General features: G+C 43.3%; 1 protein-coding gene across 4 annotated transcripts in view; it reads left to right on the forward strand.

Moving 5' to 3' along the window:
• The first annotated feature begins 24210 nt into the window (after positions 1–24210).
• DSCAM (DS cell adhesion molecule) overlaps positions 24211–27369 on the forward strand; it is a 467981-nt gene continuing 464822 nt past the window's right edge. For all 4 annotated transcript variants that reach the window (XM_054290027.1, XM_054290028.1, XM_054290029.1 and 1 more), the window contains exon 1: positions 24211–24279. In XM_054290027.1, coding sequence (XP_054146002.1) covers positions 24237–24279 — 43 coding nt within the window. In that variant the 5' untranslated portion in view covers positions 24211–24236. The remainder of the gene's footprint in view (positions 24280–27369) is intronic.

Below are 27369 nucleotides of genomic sequence, written 5' to 3' on the forward strand. Positions count from 1 at the left end.
CATTACCAGCATAATTCACCGCAGTATATGTATAGGTGAGTGTAGAAGAGTTTGATTTCCTATTAATCACTCTTTCCCATTTTTTTTTTGCCATTGCCAACATGATTCAAAGCAATATATGTATAGGTAAGTGTAGGAGTTGGGTTTCCTATTAATCACTCATTCTCATTTTTTTTTCTCATTTTCTCATTACCAGCATAATTCAAAGCCATATATATATATATAGAGGTGAGTTCCTGTAATTATTTATTGTACTATTTGAGCCTTAATTAAGAAGCAGGCCCATGTTGTACTCAGCTCAGTAGAGAAAACTACAAATAAATAAATATATTCTCAGTTGCACAGAGCATACAATGTGCTTTAGGCAGAGAAGGGCTGGTGAGCACAAGAAATAAAGTTGATGGGGTTGTTTTGGAAAGGTAAGGGAATGTTTAGGGAAAAAAATCAGCAAAAGTTAAAGGCCATGCTTTTCCTAATTCATACATGACATCATCATGACATTGACCAGATATAGTGACAGAGTGAGGGCCTGAGAACAGACTAAGGATGATTTTCTCCAATCCTGCAGGAAATTATTCCTTCCATGGAAAGGAGGGCATAGGAGTAGGGATTCAGCATCACACAGGGATGAACAAGACTTGGGGAGCAGGAAAAGCAGGTGGTGGCTAATTGTTTGCTGACTAGAAATGAGAAAATACCTGCAGATTTAGGATTCTTGTTGGAAATGGAAAGGAGGATTTTTTGTTTGTATGGTTTTGGTTTTTTATTTGTATTTTTTTGCTAGAGAGTTATGATGTAACAAAGTTGGTTTCTGTGACCTACCTTTGGTGGAGCGTGGTACTGAAATGTTCACTTGAGGATTATTTAATGTTGTGAATCTTGGCTCCTTTTCCTGCATCTTTTGTGAGACGTTATTTCACACAGGCAAATGCATTCAGAGGCAATTTTTTTTTTCAAATTTCCACAATATATTGGATGGCAAATTTCATCTTTTTTAAAAGCGTCCCAAAGCTCATGTTTTCAGACACCTCTGTTGAGAAAGAAATCTCTGCATCTTGTGAGGCTGGAAGGTGTTTCTAACGATGGAACATGAGCCTTGCTAATTTAAATGATTCATTTGGATCTGAAAGACTCTGATTTCCATCACCAGAAACACATTGGCTTATGTAAAAGCAGGTGCGTGTAAGTTTAGCTGTTACATCCATCCCACTTTCACTTCCTTGCAGATGAATTCTTGGTTTCCAAAGGTACAGCACATTTTGAGAGCAAGCAGTTGTTCTGCTAACTAGCAGTTGCTAATTACAAAAAAAGCAGTGCAGTTCTTCCTATAGATCTTGTGACTGATCAGGCACAAAAAGAAGTTTTCCATGAAACTCTCTCCAGCCATGGGAACCCAATGGAAACAGGTGTTTTAGGGATAGCACTGGAGGTTTCTTTAATATACAAGAACATTTCACAGATGATTTCTTAAAAAAACCCCATAAAGTCATAAAGTTTTATCATCAAAAACCTTTCACAAACCTGGTGATTCTGTTTCCCCCAAGAGATATAAATTAAGACATTATCTCTGCAGCATTTGCAGATGAATCTCTGCAGCATTGCCTGGGAGAGGTGAAATAAATCCAAGCCATTTGCAGAAAACTCAGCATTCATAAATATTATCAGCTCATCCACAGATAACAATATAGGATTGAACCATTTAGTACCAGGTTACAAATCCTCAGCAGCCTGAAAATCAGTTTTATTTTTTTTTAAGTAACATAAATGCCTCTGGTTTGATGTCTTGATTTCTTTGGATTGACACAAACTGGAAATAAAATCTGCTCCTGTTTTTGGGACAATGTGATTTTTAGGAATATATTATTGAAGGAACCTGAATGTTCAACACTTCTTGAGGCCAACAGCCCATCTCCATGCACTATCCAACATTGAGCAATCAGTGAAATTCTGTGAAAAGTGGATTTTGGCCATAAAAGCTCAGCTCTTGCACTGAGGTGAGGCAAAGTCTCTTGTCCCTTCCTTGTCTTTCCTGCAACTTGACACTTGTTTTTCAGGGATGCGGAATAATTCAAAGAAATTGTGCTCCAGAACGTGGAATAGAGAGGCACAGAGCTGATTGTGAACCTGAGTCTGATTTTACAGGCTGGAGGGAAAATGTTGTTTTTTTTCTTTCATGTCACCACATGGAAACTGTCAGTATTTTAAATTCCTGGTAGCACACTAGGAATGTGATGAGCTGTAAGTGTGAAACTCCTGTTTTCAGATATCTCTCCACTGAAAAAAAGAAAAAAAGAAAGACAAAGTCAAGAAAATATCGGTGTAAAGGAGACTTCTCAGAAGGGAGTGACCTTAATTTCATCCATGATCTATTGGAAGCCTGTGTAAGGTGCAAATACATTTTTTTTTTAACTTAAGTATGTCAGTCTTACTGCTAATAATTACAAATGTTATTTAGACTGCAGAATTAAATACCTCAGGAAGTCATTAAGGTAATTCTAAGCCTCATACTCCAAAGTTTATCTTCAATTATGGGAGAACGAGGCTTAAAATTCCTGAGATTTGTATGAAATTTGAACTCTGTGGTGAGCCTAAACTTTTCCCTTAGTGACTTCTAGGGGTGATGATTTCTATGGTTTAATAACACATTGTGTAAAGAAGAATTTCTCCTTAGTGGTTTTAATCATATTGACAGATCCAACTTTCTAAGCTTGTTCTTCTTTTTTTGATATTCCAGGTCCATCCCCTTTTGATTTAGCAGATACAAACCCAACAAAACTCTGTATACGTCCACACATTCACATTTATTTTATACACAGCCACTTTCTCCTTGAGAAGGTAGAGCAAAAAGCAACTTTAAAAGGAAAAAATACTGTTTTAAAAGATTGTTCTGAACTGAATGACACAATTATGTTTGGCAAATGTTTCTACCTTTGAAGCAATCAGTGGAAGCCTGAGGGAGATGAAATTTTAAAACATTAGAGCCACAAACTTTGTTTTTAATAATACATGAAGTTGCCTTAATAAATCCTTCTGGAAGCTGTAACAGCAGAAGGTAATGGCTGGTTTTAGTTAATGACCCATTAAAATGTTAGCAAAGAAACACTAACTGTGATATTTGTTGAGAATCAGTTTCAAAGGGAAAATTAATATTAAAATCTGATGTTGATTTATTAACCAATACATTTTGAAGGTATTACTTTCCACCTGGAGCAATGAGTGCACGCTGCAGTGGCAGTGTTGGTAAATCAGTAATTCCACGAGGGTTAATAATCTCTTTTGCTCCAATTAGGCAACAGAAGAAAGAAATAGCTGTCCCTTCCCATGGATGTTGTTGCTGAGGTAAATTTCTGTCTTGGATGATGCTTTTAAATGATGTTCCTGCTCTGGGTCTTAACTGGATACTCACAAATCTGAGCCACCCAAAAGCAGCAGAGATGAAAACCTAGTTTTGCCTGATTGGGCTGGGGGAGAAGGTCCTTCCATCAATTCTAAGAAATAATATAAAACACCCACAGGCCTCTTGCAACCAAGAAACTGCATTGGTTGAAATAACTAAACCCGCTTTTAAAATGTAATTACTTATGAACTGCTTTTTGTGCTCGTGTCAGAGGCCCAAGCTCTCAGCTCTGCAGTGCTGCACAGTCGTGCACAACAGGAGGCTCAGAGGCTGCATCCTTGTGGCTGTGCCTGCTGCTGGAATCAGTGATGTTTTGGCAGGGCTGGCCTCTGTCATGAGAGGATAATTCTGCTTTTTTGTGAATTACAGGTTTGTGTCATCCACATATCTGCTTTTGCTTTGTTTTCACCTCAGATAAGGTAAAAGTCAAATAAATCCACCCTGTACTTCAAGGGAAGGGTGACAAAGTCTGTGCTGGCACTTTTTGAGGAGCAGGTTCCATGTTCTGGGGTAAACCTAATCAAATTGCTGTGTTTTGTGCATTAAGTTTTATGTTGCTGTATGAAATTCCAGAATTATTGATCGTGGGTTTTGTCTTCATTGCTTCTCAGAAGTGAAAGCTGCAAATTCCCCAGAGCAGCCTTTCCCCGAGCTGATACAAAAGCTGAAATTCAAGCACGTTTTTGATGTGTTCATTAGCCAGCCTTGCCTGCCTGAGCAATCACCTGGTCCCAGGAGGATTCCTTCCCTCTTCCCTCCTTCCTCCCTCCAGTGTGTGCCAGCCTGTGCCATGTCCTGGATCCCTGGATCCAGGAAAATCTTCATTCTTTCCAAAGCAGGGAAAGAAAATCTTCATTCTTTGCCCTTCCAGGTCCTTCCAGGAGAGCTTCCCTGCTCTGGAAAGAATGAAGATTTTCCTCCTTCAGCTCTGCAAGTGGAATCACTGAGGTACAGAGAAATAAAATTGTGGCTGAGGTCCACCAGTTCCAGCCCCTTGAGGGTTTTGGTGCTGTGACACTCAACAACTTTTGATTGTTCTATTTGGTAGTTAAACCCCTTTTTCTTGTTAGCAAATAGCACTGGGGTAGGGCTGAGGTGCTCAAACACTTCTCTAGGGAGGTGAAATTGCAGTTCCAGCGCAGGAACTGAGTGAGAGGCCAGGCTTCACATCCATCACAGGGTGGCAGATGGCAAAGCCATGCCAGGAGGTGCTTTCCTGCCTGGACATGTCCAGGCACAATCAAAAACGATGAACAGGTCATTTAACAACCATTACAAGCCTGCTATCCCCTGACTGGACTCCTGCCAGAGATATTTTGGCTGGTCACCTACAGAGAACATACATCTGATGTTGACCCACAGCTTTGTTTTCACTGTGTGTGTACTTCTGGTTTTGAACACTTAGATTATTTGCCAATCAGTTTGAGATGCCTGTCTTTGAATGTTTTACTTCTGGAGACACTGGGCCAAGAGAAAATGAGCCTGGCTTGTCACAGACCTCACTGTCAGGGTGGTGAGGGAATGTGGAGCTAAAAAAAAGGCAAAAAGCAATTTGTCCAAGAAGAAATGTGTCCAGTGGAGAAATATCCTTTGTGTAATCCAAAATCCTTTGTGTTTCCTTGAAAAACTAACACCATCACTGTAAAAAAATATATTAATAAAGGCAGAGCTGATTCATGAGTCAGTGACAAATCCAAGTGTTTATTACTGATCTATGGCTATGTGAAGTTTTTACAGGGTGATTTTTTTCAGTATGAAACTGGAACATGAAAGAGCTGACCCCAAAGAAAGGTTCCCCAAATGCAGTGCTGTCTTGAGCTTTGCCTCTTTGAAGAGAAAGCAGATTTATTTGGGGTTATTGCCATGTCAAAGGAAATTAGTTCAGTCATGCTGTTTCCTTATTGGTACCTCCTACTGTTTGCAGTTGCTGGGAATCACTAAAGGCACTCTAGATCTGCTTTTAGTGGATACAGATAGTGTTTCATTCCAGGAGAATGAGGCCTGCTTTTTTTGGGAAGCATTATTTAAACATCTGCTCAAGAAACTGTCTCCCGTCCAAAATGTCTTGCCCTATTTTTGAGTCTTTCTTTCTCTTCTCCACAGGTGAGCTGTGGTCAGACCCAGCTCTAAAAACCTCAGGAGTTCTCTGATAAAGGGAAGTGCAGCTGAGACATACTCAGAAAGACAACTTTGCCTTTTAATTTATAGCAGCAACAGCCCCTCAGCAGCAGTTCCATGTGACAAAAATTCTAATGCTGCTTGCTTGCCCTGAGAAAACCTTCTGTGAAAGACACTGGTCATTTTGATTTTGGCTTGGGTAAAGCCTGAAGCTGAGCTCTCAATAAAAGCAATGGTCAGGTAGAGATGACAGGGGGAGATTTTTATTTGGCTTTTTTTTTAGATTTCTTGGCCCAGTTTTGTACAGCTGATGAAACTTAATATTTTTAAAAATTTTTTAGGGATTGCTACCAAAAATCACATAGAGGGAGTGATCCTGTGCCCTGAGGAGAGGATTCGCAGGTCTGGAGTGACCTCCCCACTCTGTACGTTTAATGTGCAGCTGAGAGGGTGAGATAAAATAAAAGTCCAGGCCATGCCACCTTAATCTTCCTTAAAGCACCCACCTTTGATGTTTACCTAATCCAGCTCTGATGCTGGGAATGAGCACTTTGGCAGGAATTTAGGTGAGGCTGGGGCTTGGATAAATGCCAGCTTGCTGATCCTCTGACTGATGAAGACTGAGGAAAACAACTGGAAGACTTGGCAGGAATTATATCAGCATCCCTGATTGAGAGTGTGCACCTGCCACTCGCTGCTCAAGTCTGTAGCTGTAGCTCAGGTCTTTCTAAATTTACACCTGCTCCTTTTTCATGTTTAGTTAAAAGTTGTTGACAAGGCTGTGTGTTTTATTATCTGTGCATCTATTTCTTCTCCCTAATGTGGGATGTCAGGGCTCAGCATGAGACTGTTTGGAGCTTCAGCTGGCCTGGATGTGAGGAGAGAGCCTGGCATGACCTGCCACGTGCTCTGACACATTGAACCAGACCCAGATGTTCTGGGAAGAAGGGGAAAAATTACTTGAGCATGAGCATGAGCATGGCTGCTGAAAATATGGTCATTTTGGGATGGGAAAGGGCCTTGCTCACCCACTCAAATAGGTTTTGTTCCATCTGGCTACAGGTTTCAGATGCTCCCATCCCTCTGAAGAGGAACTAACCCAGGTGTCACTGTCATATTTTCTGAAAAGTCCCTTCGCCAGGATTTTTTTCTCCTGGGAAGATGAGAAGCCTCAGAGAAAAATGAAAACAATAATTATCTGATTGCTTCTCCTGTGTTTTGCTGCATTGGAATGTGGTTGGAGATTGTTTATCCAACATGTGAATTGTTTTTGCTTAATGACCAATCACCGTCTGACTGTGTTGGGACTCTGGAGAGTCACAGGTTTTTAATTAGTATCTTGTTAAGCCTTCTGTCTGTATCCTTTCTCTATTCTTTAGTACAGTTTTAGTATAGCATAATATAATATAATAGAAGGTAATATGATATATAATATAATATAATATAATATAATATAATATAATATATATAACATATTAGCTTTCTAAGAACATGGAGTCAGATTTCTCAATTCCTCCTTCGTCCTCGGGACCCAGAAAATACGACACCCAGGAACTGTGGCATGAATCTCTGTGAGAATGGATCCTGTGGAATAATTGCTAGACAGACAGAAATAGATTACAGCACAACCAGATGCTGAGAGGAGTTTGCTGTGTATGGACTGTCCTTCCTTCTCTTTTCTCTCTTTCCCTCATCACATTTAATTTTTTAACATGCACAGATCCAGAGCAGTAACTGAGAGAACAGTTCTGTGTGTTGTTCACCCAGCCTAGAGAGAAGGTCGAGGTAATTTCAGCTAATTACAGAGGGCAAAACTGATCCTGAGTTACCTCTGGGGAGGTATTAATAAAGCTTTCACATGAAGATAAGATCTTTCATAAGATCCTTCATAATGTTATCTCTTAGAACTATCTCCATAACAATATATATAGTATTAGAGAGATATATATAGTTGTACTTGCATTTTTAATGACTTTGGATACTCGTAGAAAAAAAAAAGAAAGTGCTAGGCAGACGACAGAAGGGCTTGAGAACAAACTGCAAGGAGACTTTCATGAATTAGAAATTGAAAATTATGTTTAAAAAATCAGAGGGTATGGAAGAGTCTCTGTAAATTCTCAGGTTATTATGCACATCTCTCTGGGTTTTTGTGCAGAAAACCCTTCAGCAGCAGAGAACCACTGCAGGACTACCTCTAGAGCTGCCTCCTGGCATGAAGATGCTTATTCTGGAGGGTGCTGGAGGCATGAAAACCTCACCTGGCTCCCCAGGAGTGTGGAGATGGAGTGGAAGTGTCCCTCTTGTTGTCCCCATTTGTCACCCCACGCTCAACCCCGAAAGCACAGGCTTGGAAATGTAGGATCCATCACCCAGGGCATTCCTGCTTGCTTTGGAGAGGGAATCCCACTCTTTTTCCCTCAGAGAAGGTGAGGTTAATGTGGCACCATGTGGCATCTTCTGAGTCACAAATGGTCTCTGTGAAGAAAGAAAATTTTGGAAAAAAGTAGGAGCAGGGCATTGAGTCTCCTAGGGAAGTGAAGTGCCACAAGAAGACAGGATAACTGGCATCAGTCAATGTTTTAATGTTTGTAAGGTGATATTTGAACCCAGCTCTCTCTCTGCTGGGCAGAGAATGAATGCACAAGACAATTTTCTCCTCCTCTGCCTCTCCTGAGAGAACTCAGCCTACTAATTCCTCTGGGCCCCTGCAGGGTGAGTGCCAGGGCACTTTCCTTACAGATGTTTCCCAAAGTGGCTCCCCACTTATTTCCCTTCAATCCCATTTTACAGTACCCAACACTTCTGTATCAGCCCCCAGGACACTGGGTACTACATGAAATCGTGAGTTCCAAAATTATGAGAGACCACCTAAAACTTGGCTTTTGCAATATGGGCAATTTCAGTGCCTGAATCTCCCGATGGATTCACCCTTGGCTTCCCTTTAGTTCTTCTTTGATACAGGAATAACAAAACGCTCCAAACTCACAGGGATGCTGTGGAAGATCCATTCACAAAAAGTTGTCAAGGATTCTGAAGAGGAAATAGAGGCAGCTCTGAGGTGAGTCCTGAGAAGGAGTCTGGATCACATCACTTCAAATATTAAAAAAATAAAAAGATCTTGTGCATAATGATCCTGTTTTAGCATTGATACATTCCCAGACATTCACTGCTGATCCTCATGGAAGCTTTTGCAGTGGGATTTCTGACTTAGACAATGCTCTCAGGCACAGGGTGGGATTCTTGGGGTGTCCTGTGAAGAGCTAGGGGCTGAACTTGGTGATCCTGATGGGTCCCTTCCAACTCAGCCCATTCTGTGATTCTGTGAATCAGGAAGCCAAGCACAAAATTATTTATTACAAAAACCAACAATAAAATCATCTTTTTGTCCCCTCTGCTGGATTAAGAAAGCATTTTGATAATTTCAAATCAACAAGAGAATATTTGTTCCACAGCTGATCATTATTTCTAGTTGAGGAGGGTATATGTAATATACAAAGGAAAATGTTTCTGGGCACAAAACTCCTGCTTTCCATCCTATAATAAAGAAAATGGCATGGTTCCACAGAATTCTTGCTGAGTTTTTTTTAATTTAATTTATGCAACAAGTGAGAGGAAGCCAAGCCTAAGTTTAGAATCTCACAAATAATTAATTCAGTGTTTTTGAGGTTTGCCTTAATTTGAGAATTGATTATTTCCTTGTATTCTGCCTTTCCAACAGTTCTTTAGCAGATATTATGAAGTATTACATTTACCTGTAGAACGATAATAACTTCTCAGAAGATGACTCAGCTTAGGGAATTACACTTAATTAATTAATGGACAATGAAAATAAACTTTTAATTGCTGATTTATGTAGTGAGAAGAAAGAAGACATTCAACTAAACAAACACTTGGGGAAACATCTTTCCTCCCATTCCCAAGACCCAAGTTCAGCCCAGACCCCTCCTTGCCCTTCCTTTGTCACTGCCAATGTTTTCCTCCTTACAGCTGCTCCAAGCCTTAGTTTGCACTTTGTTTCTGACATCTCCCTCTTTCATGAACCCAGAACTTGCTGCCTTTTACTCACCATGAGCCTGGTCTGACATTTTTTTCCTCCCATAACCCCATCATGTGTCTGTTCTCCACTGCAGATATTCTCTCTCTGCAAGAGCTTACATTCTGTCCATCCAAGTGTATGTGTACAGACCTGTCTCATCCCAAAACCCAGAGGATAAGTTGCCTTTCCAGTGTAAAAAAGTAAACCAATAAATAATTCCATATATTAAACATCCATATTTTGCCTCCACTGTTTTGCCTTATTAATTCAAGTTCTCATGTACTACATTGTCCATCTTTTCTGTTATTTATTTTTGTTGCTGCTGTTTTTTTGAGGAATTTTATGTTTTTATCACAGACCCTTTTTCAGCTCCCCATAAAACCACCTCAGTTTTTCTTTCAGCCGCTTTATGGTGCTGCTAAGTTGATGGTGGGACAGGAGGATCTCAAAGGTCTCTTCCAACTTTGTTGATTCTGTGGTTCTGCAGGTCATGAAGTGCTCAAGACCTCTGTGACCACTTTAAATGCAAGAGGAGTCACTGGATTCAATTTCCACCCTTATGTCAGTGTGACTACGCTTCCCTTTGAGGGGAAACAGTTTTAAACATTTTTTCCTCCTTGAGCTGCAGCTCATCTGTGTGCGGACCTTAAGAGAAGATGTGTCACTTTTCTCATGGAAACAATGAGCGAAATACCTGTAGGATTCAGGTTTAGGGTTTGTGGCTTGGATCCCAAGCTAAACTAACACCATCACCAATCCAGGAGAAAGTATTACATTCCAGAGAGCTCCAACACCCTCTGTCTGACTTATATATGAGTGGGAAATCAAGGTATTGCCTTCACTGGAAGCTGCACCAAGGCAAATACAGGTTGGAGAGCAGGGAAAAGTTTTTTCCAGAAATGGTGAGAAAGTTCTGGAATGGCTGCCCGGGGAGGTGGTGGAGTCCCCATCCCTGGGTGTGTTTAACAAAGCCTGGATGTGGTACTGGGGGCCAGGGTTCAGTTGAGCTGTTGGGGCTGGGCTGGACTCGATGGTCTTGAAGGTCTCTTCCAACCCAGTGATTCTGTGAATTTTGTGAATTTGTGACTCAGCAAGGATATCTCAAGCAAGAAAGGTCAATAGCCAGAATAAATTACACACAGTACATACAATTTCGTATAAATTAGCAAAAGTCCTATGAAACAAAGTAAACACTGCCTCAAACCTAGCCCAGCTGAGTGCTTCCCGCGTTTCCCTCCAGAGTGCTGCTGAGGATGTGCTGCTGGGTGATGACACTTGCACTCCAATATTGGCACATCACAGCGCACCTCTCACTGCCGGTTTCCTTAGGTCTCGCTTTTCCCCGCGCTGTGGGGACCTGGCGGTGCTCTAGGGCTGCGGAGGGCTTGGGTTAGCGCTGCTGGGGGAGGTGAGCGATGGGAGTGAGCTGGGAGGGAGCAGAGAGAGGGAAGGAAGGAAGGAAGGAGGGAGGGAAGGAGGGAAGGAGGGAGGGAGGGAGGGAAGGAAGGAAGGAAGGAGGGAAGGAAGGAGGGAAGGAAGGAAGGAAGGAAGGAAGGAAGGAAGGAAGGAAGGAAGGAAGGAAGGAAGGAAGGAAGGAAGGAAGGAAGGAGGGAAGGAAGGAAGGAGGGAAGGAGGGAAGGAGGGAAGGAAGGAGGGAAGGAAGTGGCGGAAGGAAGTGGCGGAAGGAAGTGGCGGAAGAAAGTGGCGGAAGGAAGTGGCGGAAGGAAGGAAGGAAGGAAGGAAGGAAGTGGCGGAAGTAAGTGGCGGAAGGAAGGAAGGAAGGAAGTGGCGGAAGGAAGGAAGTGGCGGAAGGAAGTGGCAGAAGGAAGTGGCGGAAGGAAGTGGCGGAAGGAAGGAAGGGGCGGAAGGAAGGAAGGAAGGAAGGAAGGAAGGAAGTGGCGGAAGGAAGTGAGGAAGGAAGGAAGGAAGGAAGGAAGGAAGGAAGGAAGGAAGGAAGGAAGGAAGGGAGGGAGGGAGGGAGGGAGGAAGGAAGGAAGGAAGGAAGGAAGGAAGGAAGGAAGGAAGGAAGGGGCGGAAGGAAGGAAGGAAGGAAGGAAGTGGCGGAAGGAAGTGAGGAAGGAAGGAAGGAAGGAAGGAAGGAAGGAAGGAAGGAAGGAAGGAAGGGAGGGAGGGAGGGAGGGAGGAAGGAAGGAAGGAAGGAAGGAAGGAAGGAAGGAAGGAAGGAAGGAAGGAAGGAAGGAAGGAAGGAAGGAAGTAAGTGGCGGAAGGAAGTGGCGGAAGTGGCGGAAGTGGCGGAAGTGGCGGAAGGAAGTGGCGGAAGGAAGTGGCGGAAGGAAGTGACGGAAGTGGCGGAAGGGGCGGAAGTGGCGGAAGGAAGTGGCGGAAGGAAGTGGCGGAAGGAAGGAAGGAAGGAAGGAAGGAAGGAAGGAAGGAAGGAAGGAAGGAAGGAAGGAAGGAAGGAAGGAAGGAAGAAAGGAGGGAAAGGAAGATGTGCCCGCCTGCCCGCCCGCCTGCCGCCGGCCCGAGGGGAGCCGTGTGAGGAGCAGCAGCAGGAGGAGGAAGAGGAGGAGGCGTGCGAGGAGCCGGAGGATTTTGTCATTTTGTCACCTCCCCGAGCCCAGGATACACCTGGGCCCCGCCGCCCCTTCCCTCGGCCCAGGCGGGGCTGAGCGGCCCCGCAGGCTCCGAGCAGCCACAGCCGAGCCAGGCGAGGGGCATGGGGGTGTTGGCCGTCGCTTTGCTCCGCAGCATCTCGCAGGGTGAGCCCCGCCGCATCCTTTCCCTTGTCCCGGGTGCCCCCGGTGCCCGGCGGGGTTGGATGCGGGGCTCTGCTGCGGGAGCCGCCGGCAGAAGGGCGAGGAAGGAGCTCCGTGATCGCTCCGAGCTCTGTGGTCGCTCCGAGCCCGCTCCGTGATCGCTCCGAGCTCCCCCTGTGATCGTTCCGAGCCGCTCACCCCGCGGAGGGACAGCCCGCAAGCGAGCGGCGTTTTCTGCGGACATCCGACCATCCTTAGCGGGGGGAGCACGAAGGACACCTTCCTCCCCTGCCCCTCCCTCCCTCCCTCTGGCAAAAGGACACGGGAGAAATAGCCACCCCTGTGTCATTTGTCACCCTGCACAGGAAAGAAAATTAATATATGCGGGATTTGGAAGATCTTAGTTTGCGTTGTATCTGCTGAGAAGGTTATGCGTGGCAGCTGTATCTGCTGTGTTTAACAGTTTCCTGTTAATCTTTAGAGAAACATCTCCTCCAGGGAGCTGAATTTATAGATGTATTTAAATAATACCTATTGGTTTAGGTATAGGTTTAAATAATACCTAGGTATAGGTTTTTATTGCACTCGTGGAAGAGCATTGGCTACAACAAATGATTGGGGCAGACTCCAGTGCACAGAGGAAAATTCTGTGTCATGATCAGCAGCAGTGACTTGTTGGGAACTCATTTCTTCATATTAACTATTGGAAACTAATGAGATGTCGCCTCTCCCTGCCCCCATCAACCCTCCCTCACCTTGTAAAGTTTATTTAGGGGGATCTGCTTATTCCTGATGTGAAAAGCCTGTGGCACTCGAGCTGGACGTGTACACGTGGGCATTTTGCATTTGCCCACAAAGCTTTGCCAGCTCCCATCAGTCATGACTGAAACAGCTGCTGATCACTTTTGCAAATTTCGAGGGCAGAGATTTCTCTGTGCCATGGTCTATGACAATTATCTGTTGGGGCTTAAAGTGAGATCACCAAACTTCTTTTTCTGTGTGTCTGGAAGAACATCTAAATACAGAAAAACAATTAGAAAACCACTCCTTACAGTGAAGTCCTCAGTATGTGTATTAAAACTAACTGAAAAACAGAAGTTTAATTTAATGTCCCATGACAAAAGCTAACCTGGTATAATTTCAGTTCTAAACTGACAGGAATCCGAAAATTCATGTGGAAAAAAAATGAAATTACCGTTTTTCTTCTTCTGAAAAAAAATGTTATTGTCATTTGAGCGTGCTAGTTAAGAAACTGTATTGAAGTTTTGAACTCATACAGCAGAATGTTTCAAGTGTACTAAATTCAACTTTTTCCCTAAAGGAGGTGTTATGTCAATTAACTTTTTGTTCAACCTTAAACTTCTACCTGAATATGAAAGTTAGTTCAATTCAATAATTCAGTGCCTCAGCATCTAGCATATTCTGTGAGTTTTTTTCTTTAAATAAACCTATTTTGATATAATATATTCTTGATTATTTTATTGACTTGCAACTAATTAAGCATAGCTTTATTTTTCCTACTCAAGTTTTGGATAACAGCAGGGAGAAATAGTAAGAAGCTATTTTTTCCACAGTGCAGGAAAGACTGGAGATATTATGCAAGACAGGTGTATCTTTTGAAGATTTCTGGCTTAACCTTCAACTAAAAAATGCTTAAAGCTTATTGTGTTTTGGTCATATTTCAAAGAAGGAGATAGCAGGAACAGGACTCAGATGTTCAGGAGAGTGATGGGAGCAGGGAGGGATCCTGTGTGAGAGGAATGCCAGGTGGGGAGGGAGGAAACAGCCTGTGTGGGGAAGAGATGGATCAGCAGGGATGTGATCCATGTGGATGGAAGAGGACAGATGGAAAGTGCACCCTGATGGCTCTGGAGGCAAACATTGCCCCTCTGTGTCTGGTGCCAAAATCCTTCCCTGCAGTGACTGTGGCCTGCACCCACCCACTCTGTGTGCTGAGGGCTGGGGAGGCACAGGGTCTGTGGTTTTAGGAGAATTATCCAAAATGGTGGAGGAAATGCATTTTCAACATGCTTCCTTCTCCACTAAACTGCAGCCCTTTACAGGGAAGGCAGGAAAACTTTTAATTTGCCCATTTTTCCTCTAGCACAGATGATATTGACACTGTTTACTCAATAAAATTTATGTCCCTCCCTGCAGTGACTGTGGCCTGCACCCACCCACTCTGTGTGCTGAGGGAGCCACAGCTGGGACAATTATCCAAAATAGTGGAGGAAATGCATTTTTCACCTGTTTCCATCCCCACTAAACTGCAGCCCTTTACAGGGAAGGCAGAAAAACTCTTTATTTGCCCATTTTTTCTCTAGCACAGGTGATATTGATGCTGTTTACTCAATAAACTTTATGAGCTCTTCAATTCAGAGAAAACCCAACTGTGGCAACTCTCAGTAAATGGAGGCTTTTTAAATTAGCCGCCATTACCTAAAAATACATGTTGGTGGTGAAGACACCACTTTGGACAGGTGACTATACTTGAAAAAAAGAAAACAAAAAGCTCAGCTGTCCTGGGGTGACAAACCAGGACACCAAGCAAACCCAAAAATTAGTCCCTAAGGGAATGAATAAGAGAATTAAATTGGTGGTTTTACTACAGATCCATGAGACTGACCTCATGGACCTAGGCAGGTCTAGAACAGCCCTGCTGCCCAAAGCAGGGTTAACTACCACAGCAGGTAGCTCAGGGCTGTGTCCTGTCAAATTCTGAATAATCCCAAGGATGGACAGTCTGTAGGATACCTCTGCCAGTGGCTTTAACCCTCACTGAAAAAGTAAATGCATTATTTACATAGATATGAAATCATATCTTAAAATGGAGCTGTGTGGTTTCTATTTGTGTGTTTTGCCTTTTTTCTGTTCACTGAATTCCATCAAGAAGAGTCAGGCTACTTTACCCCATCCCATCCTCTATTTTCACTTATTACTAAGATCCTCTTGAGCCTTCTCCAGTCCCAATAATCACAGATCTCTCAGCTCTCTCCTCATGGTTGAGATTCTCCAATTCTTTAACAATTTTTGTGATCCCTCACTTGACCCACTTCACTGTGTCTGAGTTTTTCCTGGTCTGAGGAGACCAGAAGTGATACACAGTACTGCAGATGTGTTGTCACCAGTTGATGACACGACAATTTTGATTTTTTTTCCTTTAATACCAGTTCAATGTATTGCTGTCACTCATATTTATCCAGGCTTTCATTTTAACTTGAAACCCTTCACAGGACAGGATATCCCATTGTTTCTCTACCACATAATTCTCTGCTGCTGAAATTCTCCTAAACACATCCCTACCAAACTTCTCCCCCTAAGTAATTTGCCTTATTTTCCATCTCCAGCCAGCATATGAAATCCCACTTGTTTGCCAGACTTACAGCCAAGTGCTTTTCTGCTCTTGTAGAAGAATTTCCTCCCCAAAAAACAGGATCTCCATTAGCTGCCTTCAGATCTTGCCTGTGGGCTTGCTGCTATTTAAAACCTCAGCAACAGTTGGCTGCTTTGGACATTGCTCATCTCGCTTAATTTGAAGTGTTTATGGTGCAATTCACTGCAGCCTCTCCACATCATACTGGAGACAGAGGAATGGGAACTTCCAAGCTGGGATTTCTGTTCTACCTCAGCCACTCACTTTAAGGTGGGTCTTAAATGTGTTTTCTCCTCTCTTTAGTCTATTAAAGGAGACCAAAATAGATGGATGGAAGAGAGACAAGTTTTGTGTTTTCCTACGTGACTTAATCACTTGAAATGCACAGATAATATAGCCATCTTATCTGTGAACTATTTCCATTGGTAAAACTTATGCTCTATATTTAAAAGTAAATGCAAATGCAGTTTCCTCCAAAGTATTTTGTTTATTTGGTCCATAAATAATGATAAGTTAAATAAAATGCAATATGAAGTCAAATTTGTTTGTGCAATGGTGTATGAGAACACATTTTGTTGGTGCTAATGGGTACAAAGAGTGGACAGGCAAGAAAGGGTTAACAGAAGAGGGAGAGTCACAAAGAATTTTTGATGTCAAACTGAAAATCTTCATTTCCACCAGGGAGGAGGCAGAGCAGCACAGGGAACAGCTGGAGCCAGCAGCTGGCTTTGGGACAAAGCTGTGGTGTGGGGCATGGCCATGAGGAGCTGGGCCGGGGGGAGATTGTTCTTGCAGAGAGAGGCTTGGGTCAGAAAAGTCTTTGCAGCATCTGTGGTCCAGCCCCATGAGTTGTCAGGAGTTTTTATTCTTGTTTATTCCATTCCCTCACAAGCTGGCCCCTCTTCACCAGAATAGCTGAGGGCTGAAAGCTTTCAGGCTCTTGCCTAGAAACTTTGTGAAGGTCTCCTCTGATGCCATGCCCTCAAATGTTGATTTCCTCACAGAACAGGGACAAGAACTTTAGATAGGAATAACACAGAAGCTCCACTTGTTGCACAGAATGGTATGAGGGAAGCATCTCCCCTAGATTGTGTTTCTGAGACAAAGGATGGAGCTGCAGATGTGTGATTGGGGCAGGTCTGGTTTCACTCTGTGTGTCTTGGGTCAGGCTGTGTGGAGAACCTACAGCAGCCTGCTCCTGCTCCTGCTGCATTATCCATGACGACAAGTTGGCAAAGGAAACATTTCCTGGGGTTCTCCCTGCTGCAACCTCCTGGAGGAGCCAACTGGAGCTCGTGGTGCAGGACACGCTTGTGGCCAAACCCTCTCGTGAAATCCAGACCCACAACTCAATGGAAGCAGGGGGAAAGGCAGATGGGAGGGCTGCTGTGGCCCCTCATGACCAAACACAGTTTATATCCCATTTTTATCCCATTTTATCTCCCCCCTCCCGTGGTAGGCTGTTGCTTGGCAACCCTGCATCCCTGCTCCACTGCTGCTCTGCGATGCTGCTGCTGCCCTGCAGCCCCTCCTTTGCACCAGGCTTGGGCAGAGCCAGGCTCACACGTGCTCCCAGCAGCCTGCAAGCACAGATATCATCAGATATCATCCCTCTTCGGTGCCTGCAGGGAGGTGGGAGTCAGGAAGATGAGAATGTGGAGGACACTGCATTGCCCAAGGCACGGAGAACTCTGCTCTTTCTGGTGCCTTCCTGGCATTGACTCTGGCCAGGGGGATATTGGCTCCCAACTGCTCAATTCTTGTTTTGTTTATGTGGTTGCTACTCCTGGTGAGCCACTGGCATCCAGAGCAGGTAATAGAAATCAGTGTTTGGCTCAGGACCAGGGATAACCTTCTTCCCACACAATTACAGCCCTTAATGGATTGCACTGTAGCAATTATTAAAGAGAGGTTTGCAGAGCTTTGAAGCCATCATTTTTTTTTAAACTGTGTTGAAATTGTGATATTCCTTCAAATTTCCTCTTTTCTTATCACTTCTTCTCAATGAGAAGCAGTTGTGTGTATTTAGACATGCCTGCATCCAAACCCTGAGGAGTTCTAGATCTATTGCTAAAACGCTCTGACTCCTAACCCAAATAATGGAAAATCACATTCAGAAATGAAATAGTCCTCTTGGCTCATCCCTGTCATGCTGCAAGGTTATGACATGTACAGTGTGGCACAGCTGTCCCTGTGATTTCAGTGTCTGTGATTCATCCCATCCTATCTTGGCATTACAATTTTTCGATGCCAATTATTTAATGTCTTGTCTTTGCACACACATCAGACACACCAAGGGGCTCAGTTCACCTTTATTTGGAGGTTTTCAGTGGATATCTCCAGTGCCATAATGCTTGGGGTGTCATGTTATGATGCTTCCTCTTGTGAGAACCAATTAGCACTGAGAGAAGCCTCTCTGCCTTTTCTCAAGCCCATGTTTTCACCCTGGACAGCTGGCTGAAGGGTTGTGAGCTGTGTCCCCACCTTTCTTATTTACCTGTTTTACATGCCACCCTCCTCCCCTTCTCTATTTCACGTGTTAGGAACAAACTTGTCTGTATGAAGATGTGAAAATTAAAAAAAAAATCAAATATATTTCTCCTGGCTTCTCCACTCTGAAAGGAAATATTTTTCTTCTAGCTGACAGTCTTTTAAGCAGTGAGAATCTTACCTTCTCTGTTTGTTTGCAAGGTGCAATGCAAAGAGAAGACTACAGCATAAAAAAAAATAATCACTACCCTATGTTTTGATGATGTTGCTTGAAATAGAAAAATCTGTTATTCTCTGAAGAAAACATGAATCATACACAGGCTTTAAAATCCTTCCCACAGACTGGATTTTTCCAATGCCTTACTCTAGCATGGATTTCTAAGAAACATCTTTGTCAGCTGCTCTCATCCTTCTCTCTAATAATTTCTGAACCTGCTGTCCAGTCTCAATCCATTTGCCTGCCAAGTTTAAGTAGAACATAATTAATTCATTGCTTTAATATGTGTATAAGAGTATAAACACTCACCTGGGAAAGAGAGAGAGAGACCAATCCCACTCCAAGTTGTTGAAAAAAAAAAAGGAAAAATTCATAGACATCTGACTTAAGTTTTCAGCCTTCTGACCAATATCCAGAGGAAATTCCTTTTCCCACTGATCCTGTGCTCACAGAACCATCTAATGGGGAGAGCTTGTTCACATCTTCCAAATGCTACTGGAACCCCAGGAATGAGCTGCACCAGAGAAGAGTAACTTCAGGCAGAGTAAAAAAAATAAATAAAAATCCCCATTTTATGCTTTAAAGCTCAGTGTGTATTAAGCCATCCAGAGTGTTTTGAAAGCTGCTGCTTTAATCCATGAGCATATCAAGAGTGAATGGCTAATTGTGTGTGTACTGTAGGAACAGGTCATGCAAGAGAGCACATTTTTTTGCCAGATAACAATATTCCTGCACATTATCAGCTTGCAGCAGTCAATGGCTTCAAATGAAGCAAATTGTAGTTTTTCCCTTGCATTTTTGGGGTGGAATAGATAGGTACCAGCAGCACAGAAGCTTTCACAAGTATTTGCATGCAGATGGTTGAGATTTTGTTTCTCCATCCTGAGCATTCCCAGATGCACGGTAACAAACAGAGCTTTTCAACTTTTAACCATCTTCTTAATGGTACTTACAGAACCAGAAACTCCTTTTCCATCCTTAAGTGTCTCATGGAAAATATTTAATTTTTGCAGCTCGTCCTGATAAGAAATGGCTGACTGCGAGCTTATAGATATGAGCATTAGGCTTGGTAGCCAGTGAATATCAGAAGGTTTAGCGATTGGTTTTGACAAGCATTCAACATTTATCTGAATCTTTCCAGTATCAAATCGGGCATGAAGTCTTCTTAGGAAAACCTGTTCTCACAAGGCTTTTGATTCTCCTGTTTCCAGAGCGATGGAAGCTACTAAAAAGCTTTCCCACTTCTGCTCCTCTTCCCTTCTTAACCCCTGGTCCTTTTATCCCTCTTTGAGTTTACCTCCCTTTATTATGGGTGCAGTGACAAAGCTTTGGTTTACCTGAAAATTTGGGGAAGAGTGGTTCAAACTTGTCATCTTTAAATCAGATATGAATCAGAGAGAAGATGGAGAATATTTCCCAGTTTGTTTCAGAAGATCGAGATTCGAACGCTTTGGACTATATTTCACCCAAATATTCACAAGTTCTTTCCATATTTTTGTTAAAAAAGATTAAAAAATGCTTCTTGAGAGATTCCAGGTTTTGTTTCTTTATTGTTATTATCTCAGAGGGGTATGTGCTTTCTTTTTGTTTTTAAACTGACTGGGACTACAATTCCTTTCTTAGCAGAACTGAAAAATTTCTGAATCTTATTCAAATGAAAATCATGACTTAATGCAGAACTAAGTGAGTTTTCTTAGTTATAGCCCTCTGTGCTTATCTTTACCTAGTCTACAAGATAATAACTCATATTTTCCTTTCAAATTGCTATGCTGCCAGAAAATAGCCAAGAAAACTCCAGTCAGGGAAAGAGGTCAGTAACGAGGAGAGACAGAATGATTTAGGAACTGAGGGATGACTGAGCCAAGGTGTCATCTCTCCCAGAAACTGGGCTGATCATTCTCTTAGATTCTGATTTCAGGCATGTTCATTTTTTATTGTTTCCTTTCCCCGGGTCTTCTGACTGTTGAGAACTTCCTCTCTCACCAGGCTTTCCCTTCACTTCCTCTCTACTTCCCTCCCATTCTTTCTTCCTTCAGGTGCTTTTAAAACCACTTTCAAAGCTGAAATTGCAAATGAGTTTTTTGCATTCCGAATGACAATGAGGGGCTCTGTTTGAATAGCTGAATGCTTCAATGGCAGATATTTGACTGAGTTCCCTAAAGCCCAAAGTCTATGAAACCATCCAAGATCTGAATAGAACCAATTACCAATTACAAGGAGCTGCTGCTCCTTGGAAGACTCTTTTGGGTTTTTTTTTTTTAAAGTCCCAATCAATGCAGACTTATTGTAGACAGACTATTTTATCTTTTTCTTTGAAGAAACAATTCCCTTGCAAGACTGGTTGTGGGTTATATCTGTCATCCAACAGATACATCATCTTCCAATGTGGGGATGTGAAAACTTGGATCCTTAATTTTCATCTTCATTTTCAGAAAGGCTTTCCACGAGGCAGCTCTTGCTTGTGTTGGTCTGCTGTGGTCATTCCTTGTGTGTTTGCTCAGTTAAGGTGAGCATATGATGCAGTTGCATTGCAGAATTGGTGCGCAGACCCCACCATTTAACCCTTCCCGTGGTTTTCACTGGAGATATTTCAACTGAAAGCTGATGACTAGGTGAGATGTGGTCACACCGATGATGCTGGTGATGTTTCTGCATGTTCTTCATGCCGGTGGCTTGGGGGAGAACTGGAATGTGCATGGCCAGAACTGGTGTTCTGGATATCCCTTTGGAACCAGATGGTTCAAACTCTTTAGGGTTTCGGTGAGGTCTTAATAGAAAATCTCCTTGTGCCTCCTGCAGTACAGTGGGACCTGAAAAGTTGCCTGAGATGCATTCAAGGTTAACCATCAGCTGATTTGAATTGTTGTTATATCTCTGTTAACTTCAGGAGATCTTCCTCACCAAGCTCTGTGGTAGCTGCAGAAAGCAAGGATGGTCAACCCAATACAGTCAACCAGTAGATGGTCTAAACCCAGATGAAGAATTTGAGACTATTTTAAGAAATAAAATAGTAAAATTTTTATAATAAAATAATAAAATTTTGATCCTTACAACTAGATCAATAACTTCAAAAGCTTTTTTTTTTTCCCCAGAGAAGATATAGTTATATGGGAATTTTAATTGAGATAGTTTGCTGGAAAATCGCTGAATTTGTTTTAGGAAGAACTAAGTAATTTTCAGCCACTTAATCTAAGACATTATATTTCAATCAAACAAACAATAACAAAAAACCATAAATGGGGATTCTCCTTCATGACCTTGAGTAGCCTTGATTGCAGCTGAAGCTTGATCATGCTTGATTTTCCAGACTTGAAAAGCAGCATCCTGACTGATGTCACGTACTTTGCGTGGAAGTTATCATATGGTCTTCTTTCTCCACTTTGACAGATTGTTGAATTTTAGTTTCAGCCAAGTCATTCCCTGAGCAGCAGGACCAGTGAACCCTGCTCTCATGCAAAATTGCATCCTGCCTTCCTCCTCCCCTCCTTAAACCCAGCCCAGGACAAGGATTAAGCTGCCCTAGTTGTTTGGATTCTGCTAAAAAATGTTAAATATCCTCTGGAAGTTGGTCTCTTTGCCTTTTGATGCCACTGAAGAGTAAATTAAAGATTTATTCTTTTACTTTGCAGCTGCTGTGGTTGTTTTAAATGAACTGAAATGCACACAAGCTTGTTTGAGACAGTTCAAATTTCAGGAAGCTGAAATTTGCCAAGGGCTACCAGAGTTATGTAGATGAGTAAAGGAGGTAGAAATGTATAGGAAGGAGGTTTATTTATTCTGTCATTGTAGAATGTCTAGAACATTGTATCTCTTAAGCCCTAAACATGTTTCGGGCTTCAGAAGAGGAAACAAAGCAATTCTGAAAGAGCTGCCGGAACAAATCTGTCATGAACTTCTCCCAAATGCTCTCAAATCTATACTTAAACATTTCTGCTAGTCACCAGCTCTCTCCTAAATGGATTAAAGTTTTGTTATTTTTAACAGAACTCCACTCCCAATAAAAACAAATTTCTCTCTTTTTCTCTCCTTCTTTTTTTTTTCTTTTTGTCTGCCAAGACATTTGCACTTCTCTCTTTAATTTTTGTTTTACAGCCTCAGATTCTATTTTCCCCTGAAGATCTTCCTTGGTTACCCACATCTTTTTTCTTAAATGCAGCCGTGACTCCCTGCCCAATATTGGTCTCATCTCTCCTGCTTTCCCTCCAAGGCTTCAGTCTCTCCTGGCTGATAGCCCAGCCCAAATGGGATGCAGGGAGCTGAGCTCTCTCCTGATGGCTTTCACTGTTTGGTTTTGTCAAGAATTAGAAAGAAGGGCCTTATACAACACCTCAGGGCTGTGTTCTGATCTGTCCTCTATGGCTTTAGAAGCGTCTCCAGCCAGATCTCCTTCCCTGCCCAGTTCTGCTGCTGCTGAGCTTCCTGCAGATGTCCATCCCAGTGTCTTTCTGGGGGATGTCCTTTCCTGGATTTCATTGCAGTGCACAAGGCAGGGTGTTGGCAGCAGGGCAATGTCTGCTGCTATAAGGCATTTTCATAAAAAAATATTGTCCCCCAAACGTGAAGTCATCCTGTTGGTAACACACTGGGGATTCTGCAGGTTGAGATTCCTTATTGCTTTGTTGTGTTTGCTTTTCATCTTCCAGCTTAAATCCAGAGTTGCCCTAATGCTGTTATGTATTTCACAATATTGATTTTTTTTTAGCTGTCTTCATTTAATGTTTTCCCCCCTTTTTTCCTTTTTTTTTCCTTTTCCTTTTCAGACCTACCTTCACATCACAGATGTGAAGAAAGAATAGGCGCAGAAATTGCTTTTAGTTAGAGAGACTGCAATTTACTCTTTCACTACAGGAGGAAAAAAAACGTCTCACCACAGAAAGAGACGCAGATGAAAGGCCAAATAGTATCTGGACCTGTGTAAGCACTGCAAGATGTGTGTGTGTGTGTGTGTGTGTGTGTGTATGTATTTTCCTTCAGCGGTGCACAGAATCCCAGTCAATTATTTGATGCACTCGCCTGTCTGGGCTGTGACCTTCTAGAAGGGCCCCCTCCTCCAGTCCCCCCACACGACTTGTCAACACATTAGTCATATACAACTCAGCTGATGCCAAACGGCCGCAGTTCAGCCAACTATTGAGAGGCTGCAAATTCTGCTGCCTTCTTCTATTGGTCTTGGGTTTTTCCACTGTGCGGACCTGGTGCTGCTTTAAGACTGCGGAGGGCTGGGGTTAGCGCTGGTCCCTGCGCCGCGCCGGGAGCCAGGGGAGGTGAGCAGCGGGCTCAGAGCGCTCCGAGCTGCCGGGAGCGAGCCGGGAGGGAGCAGAGAGAGGGAAGAAGCAAAGAAGGAAGGAGGGAAGGAAGGAAGATGTGCCCGCCTGCCCGCCCGCCTGCCGCCGGGCCGAGGGGAGCCGTGTGAGCAGCAGCAGCAGGAGGAGGAAGAAGAGGAGGAGGAAGAAGAAGAGGAGGAGGAGGAGGAGGCGTGCGAGGAGCCGGCTCGCCGCGGCTCGGTGCCGGCCGCCGCTGTTGCCGCCGGGGATGCTGGTGTGGCCGCGCCGGAGGATTTTGTCACCTGTGGCCCTGCCCCCGCCGTCCTGCGGGCGCCTCCCCGAGCCAAGGACACACCTGGGCCCCGCCGCGCTCCCGCCCCCCGCCCCCGCCGCCGGCCGCCTCTTCCCCCGCCCGAGCGCCGGGCGAGTGTCGGCGGAGCCGCGGGGCTGCAGGCGGGGCTGAGCGCTCGCTGGGCGGACGAGCGGCCCCGCAGGCTCCGAGCAGCCACCAGCCGAGCCAGGCGGCGGCCGGACCCGGTGCGCGCTGCCTGCCAGCTCCGGCCCGGCCGTGGGCGCGGCGGGCGAGGGCGAGCCCGGAGCGGGGAGCGGGGGAGCGGCGGGGGCATGTGGATGTTGGCCGTCGCCTTGCTCCACAGCATCTCGCATGGTGAGCCCCGCCGCGGGCATCCCTTCCCCTTGTCCCCCTCCATCCTTTCCCCTTCTGCTGGCGGCCGGGAAGGGGAGAGCGGGTCGCGGCGGTGGCTTTTGTGCCGGGAGCGTCGCGCCGGCTGCGGGGAGAGAAGGGCGAGGAGCGAGAGCGCCGTGATCGCTGAAAGTCGCTCACCTCGCAAAGTGACAGCCCGGAACCTCCGTGCCTGCCTCCTTCGGAATGAGACGGTGCTCGCAGAGGCGAGGAGGCAGAGAGGCGCTTTTTCTTTCTTTTCTTTCTCATCTGGAAAAGTACCGAATTTTTGCCAAGTGCCGTAGAAATCCGTCAGAGCACACGGGGATGGTTTGAAGGGCTTTCATCCTAAGCGGTCGCGTTGAGATATTGCTTCCTTTCGCATATTTTTTTTTTATTTGCCCTCTGCTTTCACCTTACGTTTTTACATATATTTAAGAAGTAGTATTTTAAATTTATTTAACTTTCATCATTTCTCCTTGAAGGTACCTGTTCCGATTTTTTTCCCCCTCACTCATTTATGTAAAAATATGCACGGATAAGCATTACATCATCTGGAAAGGTTGAAGACTTTTAGTCAATTATAAAGTTAGGAAGGGAAATTAGAGTGGGGATAGAATAAGGGTAAACCTGTTATTCTTAAATTATTTTTTTTCCTTCTGCCAACTCTTTGACTGACAAACATTTATTGCAGTTTCTGTGCGTTTTTAATAGTGGGTTGGGGTATTTTGGAACATTTAGATATATTTGATTGAAAACCATGGCATGTGTAAAAATATGCTTAAATTGCTTAAGTTTTATTAAAAATGCACGTTCAGCATTGCAGTTTTAAGGACAGAAAACAAATTATTCTGGGGTGCCAGCTATTCTATTGCACTGCCTCCTCCGATCCGAGAACGTAACATTGCCTGAAATGCTTTTCACACTGCCAGATAAATCAGATTAAACACACAATTCTCGAAATGGGCAAAGCAGGTAGAGCAGGGAAAAGAATTCCTTGTGTGGAATGAATGAATGAGAGAGGAGCACAGGGCAAAGTGTGAGGATTCCTGAAGGATGGAAATAATTGAACCTCTGGCAGAGGGTGAGGGATGAATGCTGGATGAGGGTGCCTTCACATCTTCTTAAGTAGACACTGGATGAGAAAACACACTGACAGGCATGGCTGGTCCAGTGTGAAGCGCTGGGGAGGGCAGAAATCAGGAGGTGAATCTTAAATGTGTGGATTTAGAGCGACCTTAAAAGCATTTTTTTTTTGTCTTCTGCGTGCCTCAGAATACGAAAGGATTGAAATCCCCCAAAGTGTAAACTTGGAATTTTTTTTTTTTTTGCATTTCTTTTGGCAGTAAGGAAACTGCAACAAGTTTTAACATTAAGAAATTATCTATTTATTTATTTATTTTTGACAGGCAGCAGCACTGTGCCTTTCTCTGTGTCCTCTCCAGCCAGATACCTTGGAGGGAGAGATTTGCTGTTAATAGGACAGAAAGAATCAGCCTGGAAGTGCGCTCTGACCAGGGCTATTCATTTTAAACTAGATTTGCATAGAAATGAACCCTGGTTCTCTCCAGAAGTCATATTTTAAAAGAAAAAAAAAGAGCAAATTTTTTTTCCTACTGTACTGATGCTATAAATTCTATGTTCTATCCTAGTTAGTCCTCCTTGCAAGGGTTTTTTTGAAGAACACAATAATTTTTGCTTTATGAAGTCGAAGTATCGTGAAAATCACTTCCATTTATTCCTTGATCAATGAAGTCAGCAGTAATTTCACTTTCAGTTTCCATGTGTTTTTGGATCACAGTCTAACCTGAATTTGTCTCCCAAAGAGTGAAGAGTGCAATGTGTACATGATAGATGCATCTGCATGGATTCTGTGCTGCCACACAGCAACATCTGTACATTTGTGACTCCAGGGGGACTAAAATTAAATGGTTTTGTGTACAGCAATATTCCAAGATGCGAGCATTGTGAAAACATGTAGTGGGTGGTTCAACGATTCTTTGCAACTTAAAAAGTCTGTTTGTTTTTGGCATCATACTTGATGTCAAAATGCAGATTTTTAGGGTGTTCTAAAGGGAAATCTTGGAAGAAAATGGCACCTTCCTTCATGTTAAGACTGGATAAGATGGTTTTATTCATTGGTAGCACTTATTAGGACTTATTAAGGCCATTTTATCAGAGTCAAGAGTCAGAGAATAATATTTTTAAAGGACTTCAGATTTTAATGCAGTGTCATATCAGATATGTATCTCTTTGAAGGAAATGACTGCATATATAAATAGATATGTCACATACACATTTATTTTCATTATTCTATCTATAACTCCATCTGAACTCCATTGTGTGACAGGCAGGGCTCTTTTATGAGTGTATCTAGTGGAGGGCGGGGGGGGGACTGATTTCTGCTTGGCTTCTGCCATTGCCTTTTCTAACCCCTTATGGAACCACACCATGTTTGCTTAAAATACCAGCACAGGTATAAGTGGTTTTCCAATGTGTGATTTTAACTTAAAAATGTGTAAGATTGATCATGTTCATGTTGGTTTTGATTTGTTTTTTTCCTTTTTTTTTTTTTCTTTTTATTTCTGAGGGGAGAAATAGGTTAAAAATAAACCCATAGGTTTAACTCTGCACTTGTAGTCTTGGGCTTAATTTCTGTTGGAGATAATGGGAACCATCTGAATAACAATAACAAGGTTGGCCCCCATATTTCCCTACAGTCACTCAGCACAAATACATTTTGTCAAATTAGATATGAGCAGTGTCACTGGGAAGGCTTTATGTTTGTGAAATAGCTTCCTTCTGGGGACAATAAAGTACTGACACGCTCTTCCATCCAATTAGTATTTCTGAAGCCTGAAACAAAAACCTCCCCAAATACCTGGTTAAAGTTTATGTATTTTGTGAGGGGTTTAAACTCTGGTTGCTGTGAGTTCTTTAAGAATACAGGTAACTATTAACCATGAATGCACTGCAGCCCTGGAAAGTGCGTGGGATGATATAGACATCAGTGGGAGCTCTGCAGCTGAATTCACTACCTTGAAAGCCTGAGTCATGCAGTTCTAATCCTGAGCA

The sequence above is a fragment of the Melozone crissalis genome, unplaced genomic scaffold, assembly GCF_028551555.1.
Source record: "Melozone crissalis strain CALT ecotype California unplaced genomic scaffold, PUWL_Pcris_2 ptg000075l_1, whole genome shotgun sequence".
Classification (NCBI taxonomy): Eukaryota; Metazoa; Chordata; class Aves; order Passeriformes; family Passerellidae; genus Melozone; species Melozone crissalis.